We start from the raw sequence: 26,414 nt of genomic DNA, 5'->3' as shown, positions 1-26,414 counted from the left end.
ATTTTACTAATATATCAAACTGAACCAATATATATATATATATATATATATATATATATATATATATATATATATATATATATGCACTCACCTAAAGGATTATTAGGAACACCTGTTCAATTTCTCATTAATGCAATTATCTAACCAACCAATCACATGGCAGTTGCTTCAATGCATTTAGGGGTGTGGTCCTGGTCAAGACAATCTCCTGAACTCCAAACTGAATGTCTGAATGGGAAAGAAAGGTGATTTAAGCAATTTTGAGCGTGGCATGGTTGTTGGTGCCAGACGGGCCGGTCTGAGTATTTCACAATCTGCTCAGTTACTGGGATTTTCACGCACAACCATTTCTAGGGTTTACAAAGAATGGTGTGAAAAGGGAAAAACATCCAGTATGTGGCAGTCCTGTGGGCGAAAATGCCTTGTTGATGCTAGAGGTCAGAGGAGAATGGGCCGACTGATTCAAGCTGATAGAAGAGCAACTTTGACTGAAATAACCACTAGTTACAACCGAGGTATGCAGCAAAGCATTTGTGAAGCCACAACATGTACAGCCTTGAGGCGGATGGGCTACAACAGCAGAAGACCCCACCGGGTACCACTCATCTCCACTACAAATAGGAAAAAGAGGCTACAATTTGCACAAGCTCACCAAAATTGGACAGTTGAAGACTGGAAAAATGTTGCCTGGTCTGATGAGTCTTGATTTCTGTTGAGACATTCAGATGGTAGAGTCAGAATTTTGCGTAAACAGAATGAGAACATGGATCCATCATGCCTTGTTACCACTGTGCAGGCTGGTGGTGGTGGTGTAATGGTGTGGGGGATGTTTTCTTGGCACACTTTAGGCCCCTTAGTGCGAATTGGGCATCGTTTAAATGCCACGGCCTACCTGAGCATTGTTTCTGACCATGTCCATCCCTTTATGACCACCATGTACCCATCCTCTGATGGCTACTTCCAGCAGGATAATGCACCATGTCACAAAGGTCGAATCATTTCAAATTGGTTTCTTGAACATGACAATGAGTTCACTGTACTAAACTGGCCCCCACAGTCACCAGATCTCAACCCAATAGAGCATCTTTGGGATGTGGTGGAATGGGAGCTTCGTGCCCTGGATGTGCAGCCCACAAATCTCCATCAACTGCAAGATGTTATCCTGTCAATATGGGCCAACATTTCTAAAGAATGCTTTCAGCACCTTGTTGAATCAATGCCACGTAGAATTAAGTCAGTTCTGAAGGCGAAAGGGGGTCAAACACAGTATTGGTATGGTGTTCCTAATAATCCCTTAGGTGAGTGTATATATCATGTTTTAAGGCCACCCATAGTAATGCATTTTTATGTAACATATTACATTATATTATATTATTATATTATATTATATTATATTATATTGTATAAAATAATATATATATATAAAATCAAAATAGAAAGCATAAATGTATGAATGTTTTAGAGAAGTCATGTTTTTCAGTTGTGTAGACCCAAATTTACAGGAAGCCTATGGCCAAGATGAGTACTGGTTACAAAATAGTTAAACTCATGTCAAACAGCAATTCCCTGCGCTACAGGAAGGACTGTGGTCAGTATATTTGCAATAGAGGTATAATCAAACAACCCAACCAACCAATGAAAATATATATATATATCTTACATTGCAGATACACTCTGCACCAGCCGGCATTTCATATGAATGTAAGAAATGTTACAAATGAGAGGAAGCCATTTGGCATGTCTGGTAAAAAAAAAGAAAAATATGAACAACAGGTCTGGGTAACTTGTTGCAGTTAGCCAAACAAACTGTGTCATATTATATTTTTTAAATGCACTCTCTCTCAATGTCTGGTCTTTGTTTTCTTGTTAATCCTGTAGTAGTCCTCTGGGTCGACTTTGTCAGTATCTTTCAGGATTTTGAATACTCCCACCATAATCTCCTCTCTCACAGACTCTAAAGAGATTTACTTGTGTGTACCACATACACCTTGAGGCCAGGAATGCTTATATGAACTCTCTCTAGGGCAGTAATCTCATTTTTGTAATTTGGTGAGCAAAACTCAAATTTTCTAAATGAAGTCTTATCAAACAATTGTATAACTTGAGCATTAACATTGCATTTAAAGAAATGGGGGCACATATTAGCCAGCCATTACACAATGCCAATATTTCTCAAATATTTATTTAATATAGCTTCAAATGGGATTTTGCTATCTAATTAAATACATTATTTTATATTTTAAGATATAACACTTTTCATGGTACCATGTCAAAATGTTGTAATGAAATAAATATAGAAAACACATTCATTCATACATTAATGATACTCAATAATACAGGATTACCCTCCTGAAGAAGAAATACAAAATGTAACCAGTTGATGTGTAAAATAATTGTCAAGTCAGATTATCACAATGGGGATGGTTAAATATAAAGGACATTTGCTACTGTCATTATAGCTCTGTTTTAAACAACACACAGGAGAGGTTTTTGATAAATCAATAGTTTTTGTGTCTATTCTCCCCTTTCAGGTCACACATTAAATACGTATTGAAGAAAGCATCCAAGTGAAGGATATTTCAGACAGTAATATAAAGATCAGGTTTCTAAAATGTGTGAGAATGAACAAACAGTGCTTGGCAATCAGACATGAATACAGTATGAATAAAATGTCAAAACTGGTTAGAAAGAGATCAATAGAATCTATTCACGTTTCACATTTCTGCTCTGCAAAAGGATACAAAAGGTCATAGAATCACAGCTGCAGAGGGAACAAAAGCTTTTCACAAGTAAGGAACAATTAACTTGTGATTCAGTTGAATGGAACAGTATTAAATCCAGGTATTTCACCTCCTGGGAGATTTTGATAAATTTATCATGACATGATTCCATTACAAATAGAGATTGACACAAAACAATAGGAGCAATAGGAGAAAAGGTCAAATATTAAATGTTGCTGCTAGATAGTCATGATAATTAGGAGAGAAATGCATATAGCATTGAAAACCAAGTATGTGTATTATAGGGTCAAGAAGGTACAGTGGGGGAAAAAAGTATTTGATCCCCTGCTGATTTTGTACGTTTGCCCACTGACAAAGAAATGATCAGTCTATAATTTTAATGGTAGGTGTATTTTAACAGTGAGAGACAGAATAACAGCAAAAAAATCCAGAAAAACGCATTTCAAAAAAGTTATAAATTGATTTGCATGTTAATGAGGGAAATAAGTATTTGATCCCCTATCAATCAACAAGATTTCTGGCTCCCAGGTGTCTTTTATACAGGTAACGAGCTGAGACTCTCTTAAAGGGAGTGCTCCTAATCTCAGCCTGTTACCTGTATAAAAGACACCTGTCCACAGAAGCAATCAATCAATCAAATTCCAAACTCTCCACCATGGCCAAGACCAAAGAGCTGTCCAAGGATGCCAGGGACAAGATTGTAGACCTACACAAGGCTGGAATGGGCTACAAGACCATTGCCAAGCAACTTGGTGAGCAGGTGACAACAGTTGGTGCTATTATTCGCAAATGGAAGAAACACAAAATAACTGTCAGTCTCCCTCGGTCTGGGGCTCCATGCAAGATCTCACCTCGTGGATTTTCAATGATCATGAGAACGGTGAGGAATCAGCCCAGAACTACACGGGAGGATCTTGTTAATGATCTCAAGGCAGCTGGGACCATAGTCACCAAGAAAACAATTGGTAACACACTACGCCGTGAAGGACTGAAATCCTGCAGCGCCTGCAAGGTCCCCCTGCTCAAGAAAGCACATATACAGGCCCGTCTGAAGTTTGCCAATGAACATCTGAATGATTCAGAGGAGAACTGGGTGAAAGTGGTCTCAGATGAGACCAAAATCAAGCTCTTTGTCATCAACTCAACTCGCCGTGTTTGTAGGAGGAGGAATGACCCCAAGAACACCATCCCCACCGTCAAACATGGAGGTGGAAACATTATGCTTTGGGGGTGTTTTTCTGCTGAGGGGACAGGACAACTGCACTGCATCAAAGGGACGATACACGGGGCCATGTACCATCAAATCTTGGGTGAGAACCTCCTTCCCTCAACCAGGGCATTGAAAATGGGTCGTGGATGGGTATTCCAGCATGACAATGACCCAAAACACTCAGCCAAGGCAACAAAGGAGTGGCTCAAGAAGAAGCACATTAAGGTCCTGGAGTGGCCTAGCCAGTCTCCAGACCTTAATCCCATAGAAAATCTGTGGAGGGAGCTGAAGGTTCGAGTTGCCAAACGTCAGCCTCGAAACCTTAATGACTTGGAGAGGATCTGCAAAGAGGAGTGGGACAAAATCCCTCCTGAGATGTGTGCAAACCTGGTGGCCAACTACAAGAAACGTCTGACCTCTGTGATTGCCAACAAGGGTTTTTTAGTATTAAGTCGAAGGGGTCAAATACTTATTTCCCTCATTAACATGCAAATCAATTTATAACTTTTTTGAAATTAATTTTTCTGGATTTTTTTGTTGTTATTCTGTCTCTCACTGTTAAAATACACCTACCATTAAAATTCTAGACTGATCATTTCTTTGTCAGTGGGCAAACGTACAAAATCAGCAGGGGATCAAATACTTTTTTCCCCCACTGTAGATCTAAAGATATTGCAATATAAAATGTATCCACAATGATGTTTCTTGTACTTAAATTAGTTCATTATTGTCAGTATTATATTTATATATATATATATACACTCACCTAAAGGATTATTAGGAACACCATACTAATACTGTGTTTGACCCCCTTTCGCCTTCAGAACTGCCTTAATTCTACGTGGCATTGATTCAACAAGGTGCTGAAAGCATTCTTTAGAAATGTTGGCCCATATTGATAGGATAGCATCTTGCAGTTGATGGAGATTTGTGGGATGCACATCCAGGGCACGAAGCTCCCGTTCCACCACATCCCAAAGATGCCCTATTGGGTTGAGATCTGGTGACTGTGGGGGCCAGTTTAATACAGTGAACTCATTGTCATGTTCAAGAAACCAATTTGAAATGATTCGACCTTTGTGACATGGTGCATTATCCTGCTGGAAGTAGCCATCAGAGGATGGGTACATGGTGGTCATAAAGGGATGGACATGGTCAGAAACAATGCTCAGGTAGGCCGTGGCATTTAAACGATGCCCAATTGGCAGTAAGGGGCCTAAAGTGTGCCAAGAAAACATCCCCCACACCATTACACCACCACCACCAGCCTGCACAGTGGTAACAAGGCATGATGGATCCATGTTCTCATTCTGTTTATGCCAAATTCTGACTCTACCATCTGAATGTCTCAACAGAAATCGAGACTCATCAGACCAGGCAACATTTTTCCAGTCTTCAACTGTCCAATTTTGGTGAGCTTGTGCAAATTGTAGCCTCTTTTTCCTATTTGTAGTGGAGATGAGTGGTACCCGGTGGGGTCTTCTGCTGTTGTAGCCCATCCGCCTCAAGGTTGTACGTGTTGTGGCTTCACAAATGCTTTGCTGCATACCTCGGTTGTAACGAGTGGTTATTTCAGTCAAAGTTGCTCTTCTATCAGCTTGAATCAGTCGGCCCATTCTCCTCTGACCTCTAGCATCAACAAGGCATTTTCGCCCACAGGACTGCCGCATACTGGATGTTTTTCCCTTTTCACACCATTCTTTGTAAACCCTAGAAATGGTTGTGCGTGAAAATCCCAGTAACTGAGCAGATTGTGAAATACTCAGACTGGCCCGTCTGGCACCAACAACCATGCCACGCTCAAAATTGCTTAAATCACCTTTCTTTCCCATTCAGACATTCAGTTTGGAGTTCAGGAGATTGTCTTGACCAGGACCACACCCCTAAATTCATTGAAGCAACTGCCATGTGATTGGTTGGTTAGATAATTGCATTAATGAGAAATTGAACAGGTGTTCCTAATAATCCTTTAGGTGAGTGTATATATAAAAGGGTAGGTATTTGGAGTATTTAAAAGATTGTAAAAATATTTTAAATATAAATACAAAATATATATGTGGAAAATAATATACATAACATCTAAGACTTGTTCTGTTTCAATTTGTTTAGCACTGCTTAAAAAGTGGGACTACTGTTGTAATAATATAATCCTGTTTTTTTTGTTTGTTTTTTTGGTTTGTTTTCGGAGTATCATTTTTGGACACATACCTCTTCTACATTTCATATTTGACTGTTAATGTTTAAGGAAAATAGGCTGTGTTTTATTTTATAATTGAACAATATATATCCATCGTCAGTATACTTAAGGTCTGCAAACTGACAATTATGTTTGTGCTAAAATAAAGAGGGATAGATGTGAGTTGCCACATAACTTTGGATTGGATTTGGATTGGATTTAGAAAGTTGTATTACACATTAGAATAGCCACTTGAGTGATTAGTCTTGGACTACACTGGAGGACAATGTCAACATATATCTCTAGCTCATTTTGTTGTCCTTGTTCGTCTCTGAATTACAGTGTAACCCAACAATGATTTTAGTTGTTCATGGAATTATTGTGACAATGTATTATCTTTGCTGAGGAACAATGTAAATTGGCCTGCTTCCCGTTCCTGAAAAGCTGTTGCTTGACTGACCTTTAATGCTTAAATGTTCAACTGATGAGATGACTTTGGACTGTTAAAGCATAATGATCTTGGAAAGCTATTATTCAGCATTGCCCTTAGGGTGCCTGGTTTTCCATAAATGCCTGTGAAAAATGGCTATCTTGAACTGGTTCGTGTCCCGCTGTACACTGGCAGCTGGCTTGTGATGAAGGTCATCATGGTGGAGTTGCATGCATTTAAACACTTCAAGAGACAGTCTTCGCAAACAGCAGCACTCTAGTCCTCTGGGATGGTGTGATAAACAGCACAGTCGTAAGGGTAATGCAGAAAAGGAATGGTGCCAATAAAATGTGTTGCTCTAGTTGTGAAGCAGCATATGGAGTACTTAACCTTCAGGCATGCCTGTATGTGCCTGCAATCTAGTTATGGTTTCAGTCATGTCACCAATGACAGCAGTGTTTCATCATGGAAAATATTGTAAAAAGCAGCCTCTAACCAAGGGTCCCAACATTTTATATTCTGTGCTGAACATGCATTATGTCAAGGTTAGACTGACCTTAAAGAACAAGAGATTGATATGTGAAATCCTGTTAATGCTGTTACAATGTTTTGGTTCTGTTGCTTTTCCCCATATGCTGCAACACAAAGAGAGTTGTGAGAGTTGATCTAAGACCTACTTGGCAATGTACCGAGGTGTATAATTATAATGAATTTATTTTAGCCTTTGAAATCTCATTGTTTTGTAACCTATATATCAAATATTGTACCAAATTTTAAACAAAAGCTTGTTATTCTCTTACATAATAAAAAATATGGTGCCTCTCCAATAGGTAATACAACAAAGTACCCTGGAGAGTGTCATAAAGTTGCAGCACTATGTAAAGGAAGGAGGCGGCAGTGGTGAACCAGAACTAGAGATATCTATGGAGTTGCTGACACAAGAAATAGTGCAGCTGTCAGAACTGAACCAACTGAAAACATCTCTACTACCTACAAGGAACAAATGCATAATTGATAGACAATATGTATTAAACTAATCTCAACAGCATTTGTTCAAATTAAGGGTGTCCATACTTTAATTCAACTGTATAAACATTCACAAAGTCTTTTCACTCAAAGAAACCTTAAACAAAAGCAAAAAGAAACTTGGTTAAACATAAATCAATATACCTACAACATTGGGAATGAAACCAGTTTTATTTACAAAGATTCCGTAATTAACTTTCTCCTCTCTTCAGGAGATAAGAGTAAGGCACAATAAGTAGGTTTTGCTGAAAAGGAAGAAATCACAAGATGAATGATGAACCTGCTTTGATAATAAACCCTGGAGCAATTTGTCATGCTGCATTGTAAAGATTCATATCATCAGCAGAACATTACCATGAGCCACTATGTTGGCATGAAACATGCTTCATCAGCACATACTGCTAGTCTCGCTCTTCAGAATAAAAGAGGTTTCTTTAACATTCAAATATTTGTTATTAAATATATGTGAATATGAACCTTACAGAAGCCAAGCATATCATTTTCATATACCATACAATTTTAAAACAATAATTTTTCTCTACAATTTGGAAGCACAATGCAAATGTTAATCCACTTTCCCAAAAAATGCTGATGTGTAGGCAAGGCTATTACCTAGTAAGTGGCAATACACTTGAAACACTTAAGTGCCGACAGAGGTACATTTTCTTAACTCTGTAAATGGGGAAATAAAATACTGCAATTGAAAGGAGGGTGGTCCATGCATGCATACAGATGATGCCAGACCGAGAAAATAGATGTATTAGTTTTTAATCCGTTTCAAATTTCAAGTCATGTATGTTTGGGTTCTCAAACTCATTCCTCAAATCCTAGTGTCCTCTGTTTTATTTAATCCAAGCTCCCACATACTGAATTGATGTGATTAGCTGTTTTTTTTTTTTTATAAGTAGCACGACTTGAATCAAAGCTTGCTAAACCATCAATTGTAAAATATATACATTATATACAGTGCCTTGCAAAAGTATTCAGACCCTTCCTATGGTGTCCCATTTTGTGAAAATGATACATACACATTTGTTTTAATTTAATAAATTATTCAAATCTTGAATGCAAAAACTGAAGACTTTGAATGGTAAGATAAGTTGCTTGGGGATTGCTTATGGACAGCAGTTTTCAAGTCTTTCCATAGATTCTCAATAGGATGCATTTCAGTTGGATTTGGTAATACAAAATTGTTTAAATTGTGTTATCAGCCTATTGCATTGTTAAGCAGTTTTTTGTATTTTGAATATATATATATATATATATATATATATATATATATACATACACACACACAAAACATACAGATCTATATGTATATCAAATACAAAAGCAGTGTCCTTTGCTGCTGAACATTTCTCACACGGTAGAAGGGATGTGTCAGCAGCTCTTGACAACATACAGAAAAACAGCACTAGTGTTCAACCTAAAACTGACCACAGCTGTCAATTCAAAATAAAAATGATCACATTCCTATTATGGATTTGTTTGTCTTTTGGTTGGAAATCTATGAAAGGGTTCAATAGAATGCCAATTATTTTAAAATGAAGACATTACAAGTCATGGAATGTGGTATTTATTTATTTTATAACCCTGAAAATATTTCTAAAAAGAAAATAATAATTATAATAAAAGCATAGAACATTGATTTTCTGCAGTCTGATATATTAATTTACCATACTCCTGTATTGGAAATGTGTACTTTACAGTATTTCTCAAATTATACCATACTTCTGGAGTTTGCTTGGAGAGGCAAAGTGACATTTTGTATTTATTATGTGTACAATATGAATGGCTCATAAATAAAGATCCTGCTGACTGCACTGACAGTTTATTAGTAGTTCACATAATGGGCAGGTGGGGCAAATGGGGGTGCAAAGGACATTTATTTAGTGTATATATATATATATATATATATATATATATATATATATATATATATATATATATATATATATATATATATATATATATATATATATATATATATATAAGCATAATCTGTTTTCATTACTTGATAACTTGTACTTGTAAATACAATCTTTGGAATCTATATTAAAGATTAGTGAGGATAACTAGAGCCCTACTTTACACCCAGATGTGTGACTTGATTAAAGTATGAATCAGTTTATTATGACACATCCCAGAAGGCGGTACACATTGTGAGATATTTAAGGAGAGATGGACTTCAGCCACACACCTAAAGCTAATTACCTACTCTGATTAAAGGCACTGGTGTTGGAAGCAGAGCACACACCTGCTGGGGATACTAACCTGCCGACGATAAAATGACCGCTCTCCTGTTCTGTCAGTGCATTGTACTGTAAGGGAATTGTAGGAGGGCAAAGGAGCATTAGAAAAGCAAGCAGCTTAATAATTCATCAGAGCATTGAATATCCTGGTTACGACCCCATTGTGTACTTGACCTTGAACTGGCTACCAAACACAATTACAGCTTACTAATCCTCCACGGACAATGACTACGAGATCGCCCTGCATCTCGGGACATACCGGTCTTACGCCCCTCACAGTGACATAATATATATAGCGCTCCATCTATATATACACAGATATAGTGTGTGTGTGTGTGTGTGTGTGTATTTATGAATGTGATAAAGCAAATAAGTGCTGACAGTTAGGCCAAAATATGGAACTACTTTGGAGGATTTGTAAACCGAAAAAAAAAAAAACGGAACAAGATGATGTTCAAAGTATTTATTAAAAAGTAATATTATGCATAACCAGAGTAAGACTGAAAATCTAAGAAAAAATACATTGTCAACTGTCAGCATCAAGCAACAGATCCAGTTCTCAATTTCTGAATATTGCTATGCATCATCTCATGGTTATATCCTTGAACATACAGATTTTCAAAACAAATGTATACTGGGGAATATCATTTGACCCAAACAACTATTTCTGCTTTCATATTTCTACTTACAAAAACTTGCAGCTTCCTTAATATAACAAATCTATTCTCAAAATTAATAATCCTACTTCTCCCATATTTACACATAGGTTTATTTTTACCTTTATGTGTCCATTTGTCTAAGTTAGGGACTGTACAAACATTAGTTGGGAACAATCCAAAAATATTTTTATTCCTGAACACATTTTTTGCTTATTGTATGAGAAACATTATAGTAAATCATAAACCTTACAATATTAATTATACCAAACTTTTCAAATAACCATTTAGCAACAAAGTGCTATAACTATTTTCAGACTTAAATTACTCATGTGGCTTACTGATTGACCCCTGAAACACTTCACTTTCTGCACATGTATTACTTGGTGGGTGGGGGAAAAAAAAAACAAAAAAAAAAAAACAGATTCTGTGTAATACATCCCAAAATGAGTAATTCCTATGCATTTTAATCCCATCTTTTACCAGACAAGGAGCAGTCTTAATATTGTCTTCCAAAATGCTTATTTACTTTCTCTGTTGCAATGAAAAGAACAAGATTAATTAGAAAAAACTGTCCCCGTTCCTCAAGCCACACAAAGTTCATTTGAACCTTTCCCTCTGAATCTTGATAGTAGATAACATAATTCTCCCCCACATAATCGAAACATGTGGATTCTTTGGCAGACAGCTGCATTGCCACTGGTGTGCTGACACACCAGAATGGATTCTGTGTCTCATCAAGAAGAGTCAAACTCATCAGGCAACAGTTCTACAATATAAATATAAAAACAACACAAACATGACTTATCTAGGCAGTCGAATACATAAAACCATAGCAAAATATTGTTTTAAAGGAATGTGAACGTTCTAACCAGAAAAATAAATGTCAATATAGCTGAAATGGAAAGGTTTAAGAAAAATTAAAAAGCAGTTTTGAGGAAATGGCTAAATGAAAAAAAATACCAAATACTCAAGCATTCTGTACATCGTGGATGTACTGTTAAGAGCAAGTGATTATATACACACTGAAGCTGTACATTGGACTTGCTCTTTAATTATTGATAATCACATAAATTACTAATTACCTCGACAATTCCCCCTAAAGCGTCGGTCCTCCAGGGTGTGTCAATTTTCCCAGAAATGGGTGTGTGCTGTGTCTTGTCATTTCTGCCGATAACCTTTAACATCACAAAGCCATTGCGAATCTGATCTAAGAACACAAAACCGTTGATATTTACGAACAGGAAAAGGCCACTGCAACATGAGCAAAGATGGAAGAGGTAGTCATTCCTTAGTCCATTCTCCTTTATAGACCCAAGGAAGTGCGCTGGTTAATATCATTAATTTCTTATTTCCTTCTCTGAACACATTTGTGAATGTACAAGGTTCTTATAAGCACCATGTAAGTACTGACAACAGCATTTTCTGACACAGACAGACAAATAAATGAACTAATAAGAATAGCTATGTAGTCATTGTTGGAATTTTTTTTTTTTTTTTTTTGCAGCTCTTCACAGTCCTCAACTCAAAATGCGTCTGTGGGAACTGGTTTAAAATTTTAGATCTCACTGTAAACTGACATAACTATAGCACCATCTACTGGCACATTAAAGATTTTGCAAACTTGGCACTTGCAATACTACAGAAGCATATTGCTGCCAGGGGATTTTTTGTTTTTGTTTTTGGGGGGGTTGCCACGAAAAAAATAAAAAAGCGTAGTCCAAGACCATTTGTAGTTCTTATGGGTAATCTCACGATACGACAGAACTGGATAGGAAGGTTAGAAATGCAATAAACTCACTAACGTATTACTTGTGTGAGACATTCTAACACACTCCTTCAGGATCCAATGAATGTATTTAAGGTGCATCATTTTATACCCATGTAGCTTCCCGTGTTTACCAATTTCTGCCAACACAAACAATGCTACTTCAAGTAAAGTGGACATGTTTTTCTATTAAAACCCTTCTGAAGGTTCTCATACTGAGCACAGTACCATTTACGTGACTCAAACATTGTAATATTAGTTTATGCTGAAGGCCAAGTGGACAATAGCTGACACTTGCAATTCCTAAATCCCAAGCAGGGAACTCCAGCTACACTTTTAATTAGTATTTTGTCTGTTACATGTTTCAAATTAGTATATTTTGTGGCAGCTTTTGGATTTTGTTTAATGACAACACAACACAACGAAATACATCAGGCTTTTAACTAATGAGACACATTTTTAGAACAATTCGCAGGAGCAATATAGTTTAAGTTCCTATCCAGTTCCGTCGTATTGTGAGGTTACCCATAAGAACTACAAATGGTCTTGGACTAAAACATTTTTTTCTTCATGGCAACAACACGCACCCCCCCCAAAAAAAAAAAAAAAAAAAAAAAAAAAATCCCTGGCAACAACACACCCCCAAAATACGAAAAATGCAAGTTTATTTTATTTTTTTATTTTGTTTTGTGTGGCAGCAATATGCTTCCATATAATAAAATAAGGAACCTATTTAAAAGCTTGTTACAAATATGTCAAGATATTTGTTATCCCAGAAACAAAAGGAAGATATTTTAAACTGATAAACATACAAGGTAAGTAATAATGGTTGCTTTAAATGAACATGGCCTCAACTCAGAAGAGGCCCAGTCTCGCTCTGCCTCATATTCATTAGATACTTTCCTACTGGATCTCTGTAGCATAGCAGCATCAGCTTTTTGTCAATCTGTTATGAAGGAAGTCAAGCTTGAATACTTGAATACTCCCACAAGAATGTCAATTAAGACAGAATATCAGTTTTAAAGGATGCTGCCGATATACCCCAAAATGCTATATGACGCAACTTAAAAACAATAGTCCCTGGTTTAAAATCTGAGCTGGGCCGTCATGGTGATAGTTCTTATAACCACTAGCGTGAATAAACTGGGCAGGAGAGCCCGTAAGGATAATAAATAAAGTACTACTCGGTGTAGCTTGTTGTTAATTTGTGAAAAGGAAATGTAAGCCTGTACATAAAACTTACCTGTTATTGTATTTGTAGGAAGTGTTCAAAATTCATCACAGTACATGGAGGGGGGGGGGAGAGAGAGAGAGAAATGTATTTCTTTAGTGAAGATCCCCATCACCTACACTAAGATTTAAATTTTAAAAAAGCATAGCACTACATTAAATGGTGTTCAGAATGTACATTTCTACATATTTAAGCTATATATAAAGTAATAAATGTAAAGAAAGCACAATATAAATAAAAACTTCACACGCCTCTAGAAGTGATGCAGAATAAAGCACAAATAGGAAGAGCCCTAGATATTTGAAGGATACAGACCGAAGCGTATCTGCATGGTAGAATTACAATTCACAAATCCCTTTTGAAGTGGCAGCATTGAGAAGAGAGAGGAGAGAAAAAAAAAACAAAACCTAACACTAGAGTGCTAAAGGCACTCTACTGACAAAGTCATTTTTTGGAATGGATTTCTGTGATACAATGGAATTAAACAGACTTTATATCGATTGTTCAACATCTTTGAAACATGCAACTTTTTTTTTTGTTCTCTCAAGATTCTCTTACATCCAAGTATCCTTAGGATTCGATAGTATTTTTCTTATTGTTCGTCATTTTCAGTCACATTAATTTCCCCAAGTTTTCTCCGAGCATAAACTCTGTTTGTATTTCTAATCCTGTGACTAGCTCCCTTCTAGAGAAGGATCAGCATGTAACTAGTGTAATGGAACACTATGTCTTTTATGGGATCTAAAACGAAGACTTGTGTGTGTGTAATTACATTTTGAGTAAGTACAAAGAAAAATGTCCTGTTTTTCAACACCCCAATATAAATTTTTAAAAAAAAAGTCCCGCTTTCAAGCAGTGGAAAGACCATCTTAAATACAAATGTAATGCAGTAACGAAAAACAAAACAAAAACAAAAAACATGCACCTGTTTTGCAGAACAGCTGAGTGAATTGCGCAGACATGATGTCTTTTATAGTATTGTGAAGTGAAATGTGCAGAGCGTAGCCATGGAGACCATACTCTGGATCAACATCATCAAAGGGAGGCAGCTCCGCCGGCACTGTGTAGGGGCTTTATTTGGAGAAAAGAACATCTTTAAAACATTTAAATGCTTTCCTAATATACTAGAACATATGATGTTCATTGACAGACTGAGGAGAACACACAGTTCAACAAAATGTCATGTTTAACACTCATTAGTTCACTTTAAGGACTTTTTCATAAGCAAATGTGATATCCATGACCTTACACATAACTTAGAGGACACAACGGTGATAAAGGCAATAGTCCAAAATAGCCGAGGGATGTAGACAGAATTATAACAAATTGTAACCATAGATTAATGGAGTGACAGTTCCTAGTTTGCATGCTGTGTTAACTCGGTTCAATCTAGGCTGAATCAATGATCAACAAAACCCTGAAATTATAGAATTGATTAATAAATATAGTTTAACACAATCCCACAATCAGTACCTAATACAACCCCTGAGGAAGGCAGCATATCAAATCATTTTCACCTTTAAGAACATAAAAAAATAATAATCGTACCATATGGACGACCCCAGGGCGCTTCTTTCCACTAACTTGTGAAAGTGAAGACTTGCCATGAAAAAGGCTACAGACCACTGCCCCTGCAACAATACACCCATATTACAGCACATTTATTCCCAAACATGAAACATTAAAAGAGATATGGTGGCTGCTTTGGGGAAATCTGATTAGAGGAAATAGATTTTAAAATCAACATGATTTTCCAGGTAATTATACTAGAAATGGCTACAATCCTTCCAGCACACCTTTTCCTAATACATGCAAAACATGTATTAAAATTATGAAACTATGAAATAAGAATAATAATGAAAAACTGAACAGTTATTAGTTCCAATATAATTCAACTGAACCTTATCACGTGTGTGTAATTGTAATGTACAAATTGCGGTATTAGCAAATGACTACTTGTTTCTTCAAATACTGATTTTATTTTTTCTTTACAATGAGCTGTAATAAAGATATGGAAAACATACCCGCCAAATTCCCACAATAAGCCCTGGAGGTATGTGGAATAGGGTTACTAGCTTGTCGGCACCAATGCCTTTTCTCTGGTCCCAAATGCTTTTCATGTCATGCTTAGCCATCAGAGATCGCCATACAGGCCTTCAGAGGAGAAATGGAACATAATTCAGTTATTGGTAGATACATTAGATAGACAGATATATTAGACAGATACATTAGATAGATGGATGGATAGATAGATATCCATGAGCAAACACACTGGACCAATCACACAGCTGTACCTGGGGAGCCTCCTGGAAATGTCTGTGCTTGAAAGAGGGGAAAAAAAAAAAAAAAAAAAAAATGTGAAGTAAAATTGGTTGTAGAAGAAGCTCGGACAGTTTGTTTTTTTCCTAGCTAAATTCAGAAGAATAAAGCTGATGTGAAAATTAGCAATGTCTGGGATTTAGAACCCTACCAGTTGAATCATATGTCATCAATGTTCAAATAACATGTGATTTGGTTCATTTAGTTCCCGTTATACAAATTTCTGTTGTGACTGAGAAATACAACTTACTCGATTGTCCCACTTTCAGCAAGTGCCACTCGTATCACTCCATGCAGTTTTAGCAAGGTCAGATTATTGAGAAAAGGCCAGTGTGTACTGGTCCAACACACCGTAACAGACGACTCCGAAAAATATGCATGTGACTGTTCAAATGTAATCTCTTGTCCTTTTTTATCCAATACTGTGATCTCCCAAGTGGCCTGAAGGTTCCTTAAGGATATAAATGAACATACAGGAGTATTTCAACATTTTAAACTTATAGCTCATCTGGTAAAACCATAGTTCAGGGAGACCTATGATCTTAACATTTATGTCTGAAGCACAGCTATGCAATTCATGCTTGGTCGTTGGGTTGGGAGCTCCATAAGGCAGTACAAAATTGTAATTGTAGTACCATTATCTAACACTAAATCAGGCTGAATAATAATACTTGACTAATACAATTAAAGAGATATTCGATAAAATTACAACTAAAGTTTGTTTTGATCAATTTCATGAGTTGTTAGTGAAGCATTCGACACATTCTATTTTTTTTTATTCCTACCCTACTCCTACTTGCAATTGTCAAGTTTTATTTTTCTCCTCAGAGTGTAACTACAGAGGTGGAGATTTGTGTATTCAGCAATCTGCCAACAGCCTATACAGCCTGGCTGAAAAACCTCTTCCAATTTAATCAATTGTACAGCGTGAAATGAGACAGGGGGTGGAACATCACAAGCAGATTTTCTCTCAAATAGCTGTGTCTGGAAATCTTGTCAAATAAGTATTAACAAGGAAAGTGTCATTTAAGTGCATGGCAATAACTGAGGGGGCATTTGCAGTTTCTAGGCAGCTGGAAGGGCAAAGTCATTTATTTCACCAATTTACAACATTACTAAGAGACAAAATTATTAATATTCCTCTCACATACCTGTTTGAATACTCCTGCAGGAGAAAAGTTGTGTGCTGCATCACAGAGGTTAACAAAACAACCCACTACTCCGTTTCTCTCAAATGTAGGCAAATGAGTTTGACCTCCATACTACTGTCTAGTCTGATAGAGAACTTAAAAGAGCGGGCTATACGATCAAGTCTGACCCTAACTCTGTAACTCAACACTATTCAATTCCAATAATAAGTAACATACATTTACCTTAAAATCATAGTGATTTGTTCAAGGTGGAAATATGAATCCTCAGAAGCAGTCTTATTTAAAAAAATAATTTAAATAGCAGATACATCATTAACTGTGCATCTCTCCATTTATTCACTTCTCAATAAAGAAATCCTCTGACCTTAGCACTTGCTCTGTTTTGCTGGGCAGGCCTGTATAGGGATTTATGTTCTTCAGCTGGTGCTTCAATTTGTTTTCATTGTTCCCTAATATTTTACTGAAGTACAGTCTCCTCCAGTATCCACTGGGCTTTTCTTCTATGGATGCTGCACTCAGTACTGCTGTGGTCTCATTTATTACTTTGGGTTTCCACTTCCTTTTTCCCAAAGCAGTCGTATAGATCTTGTACCACAATGCACTGCAAAGTAAACATTTTACTTTTGACGAACTGCTTTGTTAAAGTTATATATATATATATATATATATATATATATATATATATATATATATATATATATATATATATATGGTTCTCAAACAAACACTAAATATCACTTTGCAAAGCACATTTCCCACAATCTGAATCTCTCTCCATAAATGTTCTTATTGTGGCGAAAGAGTGGTTATTTTCTTCATCACACACAATTCAACCTTACTTTCACTACAGTTTTGTGATCTTTAGAATAAAAATATACGTAAATGAAGACAAGAAAATGTATAGAAAATGAGCAAGCAATGCAATCATATCATACCTTGATATAACACAAATAAAAACCATTTGAAACACTATATTCCTACAGCTGACAATTACATACTTGTCCTTGGCCATTTTGTGAAACCATTTGTTCACACATCCGATGCACAACAGGGAAGCAGCATCTATGTAGGATAAAATCTTCAACAGTATCTCAGGTGGCAGACTGTTAAGAAGAAAATTAAAATAGATTTTAAAATCATACCATTATTGCACGGTTAATCTTTAATCCTGTTTTCTTACTGGCGATAAAAAAACTACTTGCACTTAAACTTCCTAGCATAGATCAAACAATGCATAAGAAATAGGAATTTAATGATCTTAATTGAATGATAGTCATCATACTGTTTATTATTTTGATTGGGGGATGTGTGAAAGTGGAGGAAGTCACTTTATTACATCAAAACAACCCGTTTACTGTACATACTGACATCCACTCAGATATACAGCCTGAGAAGTAAATTCCACATATAAGCTTACGTATCTAGTATTAATCCACTAGTGAAAACTAATCAGGGAAAAGACATTGTCTGTCTGAACATAAGCATATTCATTCATAGATTTTTTTTTTTTTTTTTTCAATAAATGTGCAGCTGTAAAAAATTGAAAAAGTAAACTAACACTGTGCTCATGAAGGACTGCAGTTTAAAACCCTGCTTTACACCTTGTTCTTAGAGAAACATTTATTAATTTGACTTGCCTTTCAATGTGGTTTTTAGAAGAGCGAGCAGGATTTCTACAGCATGCAGCTGCCACAGAAGATTTGGGCTTCGAAGACAATATTTTGGACTCTGCAGGGCTACAAACATTAAAAAAAGGAAACTACTAAGACAAAAATAATCTGAAGAAACTGCAGAACATTAGAATGCCAGTATACCAATTATATTTAATGTAATGCTTATGTAATACACTTTGCACATATATTGCCATCTTGAAATACTGGCCATATACAATGACTCAAAGATTAGCTGCAGGGCTTTGATTGCACAGGAAGAAGCCACCTGCTGCATAACATAAGGACCTTCAGTTCAGTCACCTCCAGCCTGTATGTCTGCGTCTCATCGTTACCAAGCTTCTCTGCAGGATCTGGGAATGCATGTCTGTAACTCTTCAATTACATGTTACAGTCATGCTCACCTGTCAATTGCGGTACAACACCTTTTTTTGATAATCATGATAATGTAATGTTTCCAGAAGCACCACTCACAAACCTGGAGCAAGGCAGTCAGTTCGTGCTCTTTGTGGCGACTGAAGTTAAATTGACCACTTGTATGTATTGTTTATGAATGCAAGAGATTGGGGGGCTGTTTTTTTACTAGAAGCACACTCTTTAACATCTACATGAGTATGTTATTCTAATGACCTCCATGTGTGGGTGATTGTATGAAAAGCATTTACGAAAAAAAACGACATGATCAGACTGAAGTTGTCGTTTTCATGAGCTAGAATGCAGGACGACGTAATATCAGCTACCTCTGCGATTTGCTTCGTGCGGGAGGTGTGGGTGCTTGTGCGCATGCGGCGCTGCTGGGCGCAGACCCTCCTCTCTGCGCAGGCGCTCTGTTCTGCGCAGGCGCTCTGTTCCGCGCCTGCTCCACTCCTCTCCTCAAACTGCGGAAGAACTGCCCGCGGCCCGTCGCCATGGCAGCAGGCAGCGTGGCTGTGTGCGCGTGCAGCGGGGAGACCCTGAAACACAGCGAGCGCGCGGTCACACGACCCCCGACACGAGCCCCACACGACCCCCGTCTGCAGCTGCGCCGCCAACAGCACCAGTCGCTTGTGCAACACAAACAAACACGGCCAGACTGCTCCGTGACTTTCTGAATCAAACGAGCTGCGCAATGCGAATACCTCTTGCTGAATACTAATGTAGGATTCTTAAGTGTAAAATGTAACTCATTTAATTACAGATACAGAAAAAAAAACGATTACTTTACCAGTGTGTTTGGCAACCCTCAAAACAATCCCTGTGTCCCGGCTGCACACGTCTGCCAGCAGTGGTCGAGCTTGGCGGACTTAAATAATTTCAGTCAGTGTAATACTGCCACCTTCTGGTCTGGCAGGCGAACACATCCCATCGGCTTCTGGAGTTCTTTCCAGTTTTATGTGTATTTTTTATTATTCATGTTACTTATGCATGTGAATGATCTAATAATAATAATGTATGAATTCAAGAGTAAACTCGCATGATTATATACTGTGATACAGTGCTTACAGTGCAGTTCCCACCTAATGTTATAGTACAGGAAAAGTGGAGTTCTGGTGCACTGTAATGAGGGGAGAGCAACATGTGTACTGTGGGTTTATTAATGTCTAAAGCCATATGTGTTTTTATATGATGTGATCATTTTATATGATGTGATAAAGGAAGGTCGCTGCTTAATGTGAGGGGCCGATCATTTTAAAGGTGTTTGTTCTTATATCTAGAAGGAGGACACTTTTAAAACCAGAATCATTGTAACACAGGTGAATCAGATGAGTCGGTAATTTGAGCAGTTATGATGCTTTTTTTGTGTATCAAAGTCTTTTACTCTTTCAGTTTAGTCTGATAGTAGTACATTCTCTGAAGGAATTATAAAAGTAGTAGCAGACCAATGTTTCACCAGGTTGTTGAAGTTGAAGAGTTGAAGAAGACCAAAATAATTCAAGAACTGCAATATCATGGCAGATAGCCCATAGTGCCACCGGTGTGCCATAGACATGCTATGTATCTTACTATCAGTAGCTGAGCACATCTCTTTTTGTCCTCCAGGAGTAGCTTCCCTCCAAGGGTCTGACAAGCCATCCCACCCCCCACCCTGGAGGGCTGATGAGGCACCGCCATCCCAGAGGGTTGATAATGGAGAGAAGGCAACCTTTAAACCTAGGCCTTAAACCGTAGACCCCCAGAAATGTATTTTCTCCTAAACCTATTACCATTCTGTATGAATTTTGTATTGCTTCTCTTGATTGTTCTTAATTGTTATTGCCTATGGTGTTTTTGTTTATTTGTCTATTTATTTTCAATCTGTAAAGCACTCTGTGGCTACCCTTTTAACACATTTTTACACTAAATACAAATTGATTGATGGACAGGATGGAAAATATAGCAAAGAAGACAACAATCACCCCCTCAATACAACACCCACCTTTCAACATGACTAGGACCTATACTTGAAGCAGCACTCACCCTTCCTGGCGTACTGTGTACTGTATGTTCAACAGACTCCTGCTCTGTGGTGTACATTTCTATTTGTATTTGTTATGTGTTGATTCCTGTACAGCTATATAATTTCAAAATATATGAGTCAATTTTCTTAATGCTCTCAAACTATACTATACACTATAACACTAAAACTGCTTTTTCACCATGCTGCCTGGTTGGTATCTTTAATATATAGGGCTGGACATTACCCCAAATCCTGTGAATGTATGCTAACCTTGGTGTTTGTATGGGTAATGTATGAGGATTTTCATTTTGTAAACTGTAGTCTTAAAGTAGCTGTCCTTATGCCAAAGGGTACAACCAGATTTATTGAAAATGCTACAAATGTAATACTATTAATGGAATTAAAACCCAATTTACAAGTTTTGATTATGTTGTAGAATTAAAAAGCAAAATACAAAGTGTTTTAGTATCTACTGCATTATTGGCAGACAATGACATCCATCAATTTTGTCTCATACGAATTGACTTTGATAAAAGCATTATATGATTGTTAACTTTGTAATAGATAACTATATCTGACATACAGCTGTTATTTTCCATACATTTATATATGTACAACTCTGGAAAAAATTAAGAGACTACTTAAAATTGATTTCTGAACTTGGAGTGGTCTTTTAATTTTTTCCAGAACTGTATATTTGGTTTTCCTTTTTTGGATTGCAAGTGCATAATCATTTTTAAAAAATCATGGAAAGAAATATACAATTGCTTTTTTGTTCAATCCTTATTCATTTGAAATGTTGGTTCTGAAATTAAACAACAATAGTTTGTTGATCACATTCCCAGAAGCTACTTTGTTTCGCTTGCTGTCAGAGTAAATAGCCATGACATTCTCAATATTGCCAATCTTTACGCATGATTGAAGAACACCCTTCTCTTAGGGCAGAAAGGGCCTCCGGTTTCGTAATCTTAAGCCTACTGCCCTCTCAACTTGACATTTGATGTGTTCTGCTTTTGCATAGTCCTCTGCAAGCCTTGGGTCAGTCACTGCTTTGGGAAAGCACGTCATCTTCTGCATCAGTAGGCAGTTACCAGCAATGGCCCAATGTTTGTCAAGTGAAGTGGGAAGTGCATTTCAGGTTCTCGTGATTAAGAATTCAGTTCGATTTCTCCCATTTTCTTCTATTATGGCTTCAATACTGGGCAGACATGATAATGTAACAGTAGTAATGAGGATGGATAACCTTGAGCATTAAGGTCTGAAGAAAAAAATAATTACTTTAATTGTTTCTTTCTGCAAGTTATTTCTCACAGTCTCTGCACTGACAGTTGTTCCCCAGAAAAATAAATGAGAAAATTGTCAGATGTGTGTCTATTTACGCCATAACAACTCAGCCATAGCCTTGACCAGAGGCACAAAACTATTAACCTGGTGGACCACAGCATCTTCTGTTTTCTGATCCAGCTGAATTCTTGACTATATAGTTGCATTAATGAATTGTTTTATTGGAGCAGTTTAACTATTTTTCCAAATCTGGTGGTGTTGGTGTAGTTACAACACAGAAAGGATTGTCCACAGAAAATCAATGCAAGGGAACACAAATCAATTAATTACAAGTTGTCAGAAAACAAAACAAAAAATAACAACCCCAAAACAACACAAAATCACTACAATTAAATATATAGAATCATACAAAGTGAATACAAATATACTAAATTCTAGGTTCTGGGACACCACTAGCCCTACAGTTCCAGATAAACAATTCATTGAGGAAACTTTAACAAAACTATCTTCCAAATGAACATTTCAGTTCTCCTGTGTGGATTCTTTGGTTGTCAACCCTGCTTTATGCTTGTTTTTGCTGAGAAATGTAACAAAACAGATCTCTGTTCCATATATCTTTAATAAGATGTTTGCACCCCAGTAGCTCTAAAAAATAAAAATAAAATAAAAAAATAACTCCTAATAAGCTTCCAGTCAACGATTTGTGGAAACAGATGGAAATGACATTGTATCAAATACTGCAATCATTCATATTTCTCCTTGGGTCCCACTGCATGTGGTCATTAAATAGCCTATATATATAGATATATACAGACACTGGTGGAGATCTGGAACCAAACAAAAATAGTGAGTAAGTAATTATGCAAGTAACTAAGTAAATACATACATAAAAACATGTTTGTGCTGCTAAAGAAAATTGCAAAAATACTTTAACTCCTTACATTAAATGCAGCTCCTTCCCTGGAAAGACATTTATTTTAGTTTTTCATGCCATCCTCTAATTAGAATGACCTAACTGAACTAAATAGGTTTTACTCTTTTGTCAAATGAAAGGCACCTGAATAGTCTACCCCGCTTCCTAATCATGCCCCACAGGTCGAAAAAGTTCCCCCATCTTCACAAAGTTTTTTTTTTTTAACGCCTAACTAATTTCCAGCAATCTGTCACACCTCTAGGACACAATTCAAATTCAATTCCATTTCAATTCACTTCAGGTTTGCACTTCGTTCTGGCACTCGTTCTAGCGGCCGACTGGCTGAACAACAAACACCACTCTGCTTTGTCACACCTCAGAATACAAATAATTTTGCTGCTGTTCGCTGAATATATCATCATCATATATCATCAACATTTCTCATCTCTTGGGATCCATTCTGTAGCTTATTTTGTCCATCTTTGGACTGTTCTTCTTGTAATTTGTCCAGCCCATTGACATTTTAACTCTTTCAATTATGGCATAGCATTAGTTTGGTATAATTGTTTAATCATACACCTGACTATATGCCTTCAAAATCCCTGACTTTGTGCAAGTGTACCTAGAAGAATTGATTCTGTCTTCCCAAGACTGTGTGGCATTGTAACTGTATTTATGCATGTATTCAATTTCCCCTTTCAGCACTTCTGTTAAGGGATTCCAAATGAAGAGTTGTGTATAATTAAACTTGTTTTATTATTATAAATAAAACAATTAACATGTTTTTGCTTCTCTGATGCATATTTTTGGTCTCTTCTTGTTATTCCAAGCATACACCTGTCCATGCTTCTGTGTGTTGTTTTTGGTATCTGTATCATTTTTGCGTTTAATGACCAGTACAGGGATTAAATCAAAACTTTAACCCAATTTAACTTTAATTATAGCAAACAACAAACCTGTACTCAGTGTGACAGACGTTTTAAGATGGTACTTTCTTCTACTCATACATGTAACAGATTATTGTTATTAGCAGGTAGGTCAAAGTTTTGATTTAATCCAGCCCGCCACATGGTTTCAGAGCCAGCAGTGAGCACTGGTAGTATTGATCATATAGTTCTCTCTTCAAGCAAATGGGCAGATTTCCTTGCAATAGTGTGCGGTTTCTTCCAAGTGTATTCAATCGTATTAATACTCTTTTATGCGAGTATATTGATTGATTGACACTGCACTGCCGGGGCTGAAGCGTGCGTCAAACAGCTGAACTAACACTGGTGAACAAGTCCCTTTCTACAACTACACAAATAATCAACACAAACAAGCGAAGTCCATCATTCAATCCATAATCCGAAACGGAAAGCACTGTCCCGTTACCGTGGTCTTCCTGGTCCTGGTCCTGGTCCTGGTCCTAAATCTGACGCACTGTGGATAAGATCTCAGGCATTTGAGGAGTTAAGGAGACACTTCTCCTTAACATATTCGTACGGTGGCTCGTTGAGGACATGAAAATAAAAAAAAATAGCCCCTATGGTTATGTCGTGACCACGGAATAAATTACCTCCCATTAACTCAAGATCACGGGATAACCCTATCTCTCGCTTCAGTGTTGTCATTTTCATGAGACAGCGCTGAGACTGGAGCAGTGCTGTGTCAACACATTAGGTTTTATTTTCAACAAGGCTAATGCAGACAGACATTGTTTCATGCCTTTCAATAATTGAAGGACTACACATCAGTGTCCGCCACCTTAGACGTCAACTTGCCAGACTTAGACTTTACAGACGATCCTGCAACTATGGCGAGCTTCATTACAACACAGCCTCCTGGTTAATATATAGACTACCCACTGGACTGAAATGTGCCTAATGCATTACACTTCTGTGAAGTTTGCTTATTCTCTCTATATCTCGCTTCTTTTCTAAGTGTATTCTGGTTTCATTCCATTTCCACCCAGTCCAGAGACATGCGGTTCAGGTTAATTGGTCACTCAAAATTGCCCATGGTGAGTGTGTGTCCGAGGCCTGGACCCCAGCACACTGTTTCAGTTTTCTTGACACAACTACCAAACTACAATCATCATAATCATAAACATGTTCATATTAGCATTTTCTACGTGTGCCTATTTGTAATTAGGCTCATTCTGCATAATGAACATTACAAGTGATGTAACCCCTCAGCACAGTGTTCAGCTCACCTGTAGACAGGCTCTGTGTCGTGGCTGAACACTGTGCTGTGGTGGAGGCGCTCAGTGAACGCGGCTCGGATCCTGATTGGGGAGTTTCAAATGTATCTGTCACACATGTATTTATTGTTATTACTATAATAATAATGTTTTTACTGGTATTATTGTTCCGTACAATACAGGGGGTGGAATAAGTCTGTTAAGCACTGAGTCTAGTTATGCCTGATTGAAATGATATATTTTAAGTCCCAGTGGTCTGAATCACCGCACAGTGCTCCCCTTTGATAAGCATGACATTGTTTGTGTATGTTTTATACAGTTTTAACTGTTACAGATGTAGCGGTCTCATCCCACTGTATGTTTTTCACTTTGATTACTTTGATTAAATACACCTATATCACATTTGCACGTTTTAATTTGAGTTCTCCCCCTCCAGTCCCCATAATTGAATAGTTGAATAGAGTTTTTAAAGCCCCTGTGTCGCCAGTTAAGGGGTGGCCACTGCTTTGATGTGTAGTCCTTCAATTATTGAAAGGCATAACACAATGTCTGTCCTTTAGCCTTGTTGAAAATAAAACCTAATGTGTTGACACAGCACTGCCCCAGTCTCAGCGCTGTCTAATGAAAATGACAACACTCTGATAGCGGGATAACGGGATGCATTTTATGTCGTGATCACGATATAACCATAGGGGCTTTTTATTACTATTATTTTTTTTTTTCAGGTCCTCAACGAGCCACCGTAGATGACAGATTAGCAGCAACCCAAAACATGAGCGAGCGTGTGGGTTATTATTATTATTATTATTAATAATTATAATATTTATAATAAATAAAATTCTCGAAGTGTTTGGTATTTTTTGTATTATATACGAAGTAAGATTATTACTTAATTAATTATAATTAAGTAAGGTAATAATAATAATCAATAATATATGATGTTGTTGTGTTTCCACAATTAAATAATGAACACCTACGTGGCTGTGAAATTA

General features: G+C 37.0%; 1 protein-coding gene across 2 annotated transcripts; it reads right to left on the bottom strand.

Annotated features, from left to right (window-relative positions):
* Positions 1–10,283: 10,283 nt before the first annotated feature.
* Positions 10,284–19,541, bottom strand: fbxo15 (F-box protein 15). 2 transcript variants are annotated; one of them, XM_066721239.1, is made up of 11 exons: positions 19,371–19,541; positions 18,598–18,696; positions 17,959–18,063; positions 17,325–17,561; positions 16,060–16,260; positions 15,785–15,811; positions 15,515–15,644; positions 15,039–15,121; positions 14,416–14,561; positions 11,577–11,701; positions 10,284–11,260 (listed from the first exon to the last, which is right to left on the bottom strand). In XM_066721239.1, the coding sequence occupies exons 1-11, from the start codon at positions 19,538–19,540 to the stop codon at positions 10,991–10,993; spliced, it is 1,593 nt and encodes a 530-aa protein (XP_066577336.1). In that variant the 5' UTR covers position 19,541; the 3' UTR covers positions 10,284–10,990. The 2 variants fall into 2 exon arrangements, with proteins under 2 accessions (XP_066577336.1, XP_066577346.1); XM_066721249.1 differs by lacking the exon at positions 15,785–15,811.
* Positions 19,542–26,414: the final 6,873 nt, after the last annotated feature.

Source organism: Amia ocellicauda, chromosome 2 (genome assembly GCF_036373705.1).
Source record: "Amia ocellicauda isolate fAmiCal2 chromosome 2, fAmiCal2.hap1, whole genome shotgun sequence".
NCBI classification, from domain to species: domain Eukaryota; kingdom Metazoa; phylum Chordata; class Actinopteri; order Amiiformes; family Amiidae; genus Amia; species Amia ocellicauda.
The sequence above is the reverse complement of the archived record's forward strand: the minus strand, read 5'-3'. Positions and strand labels throughout refer to the sequence as shown.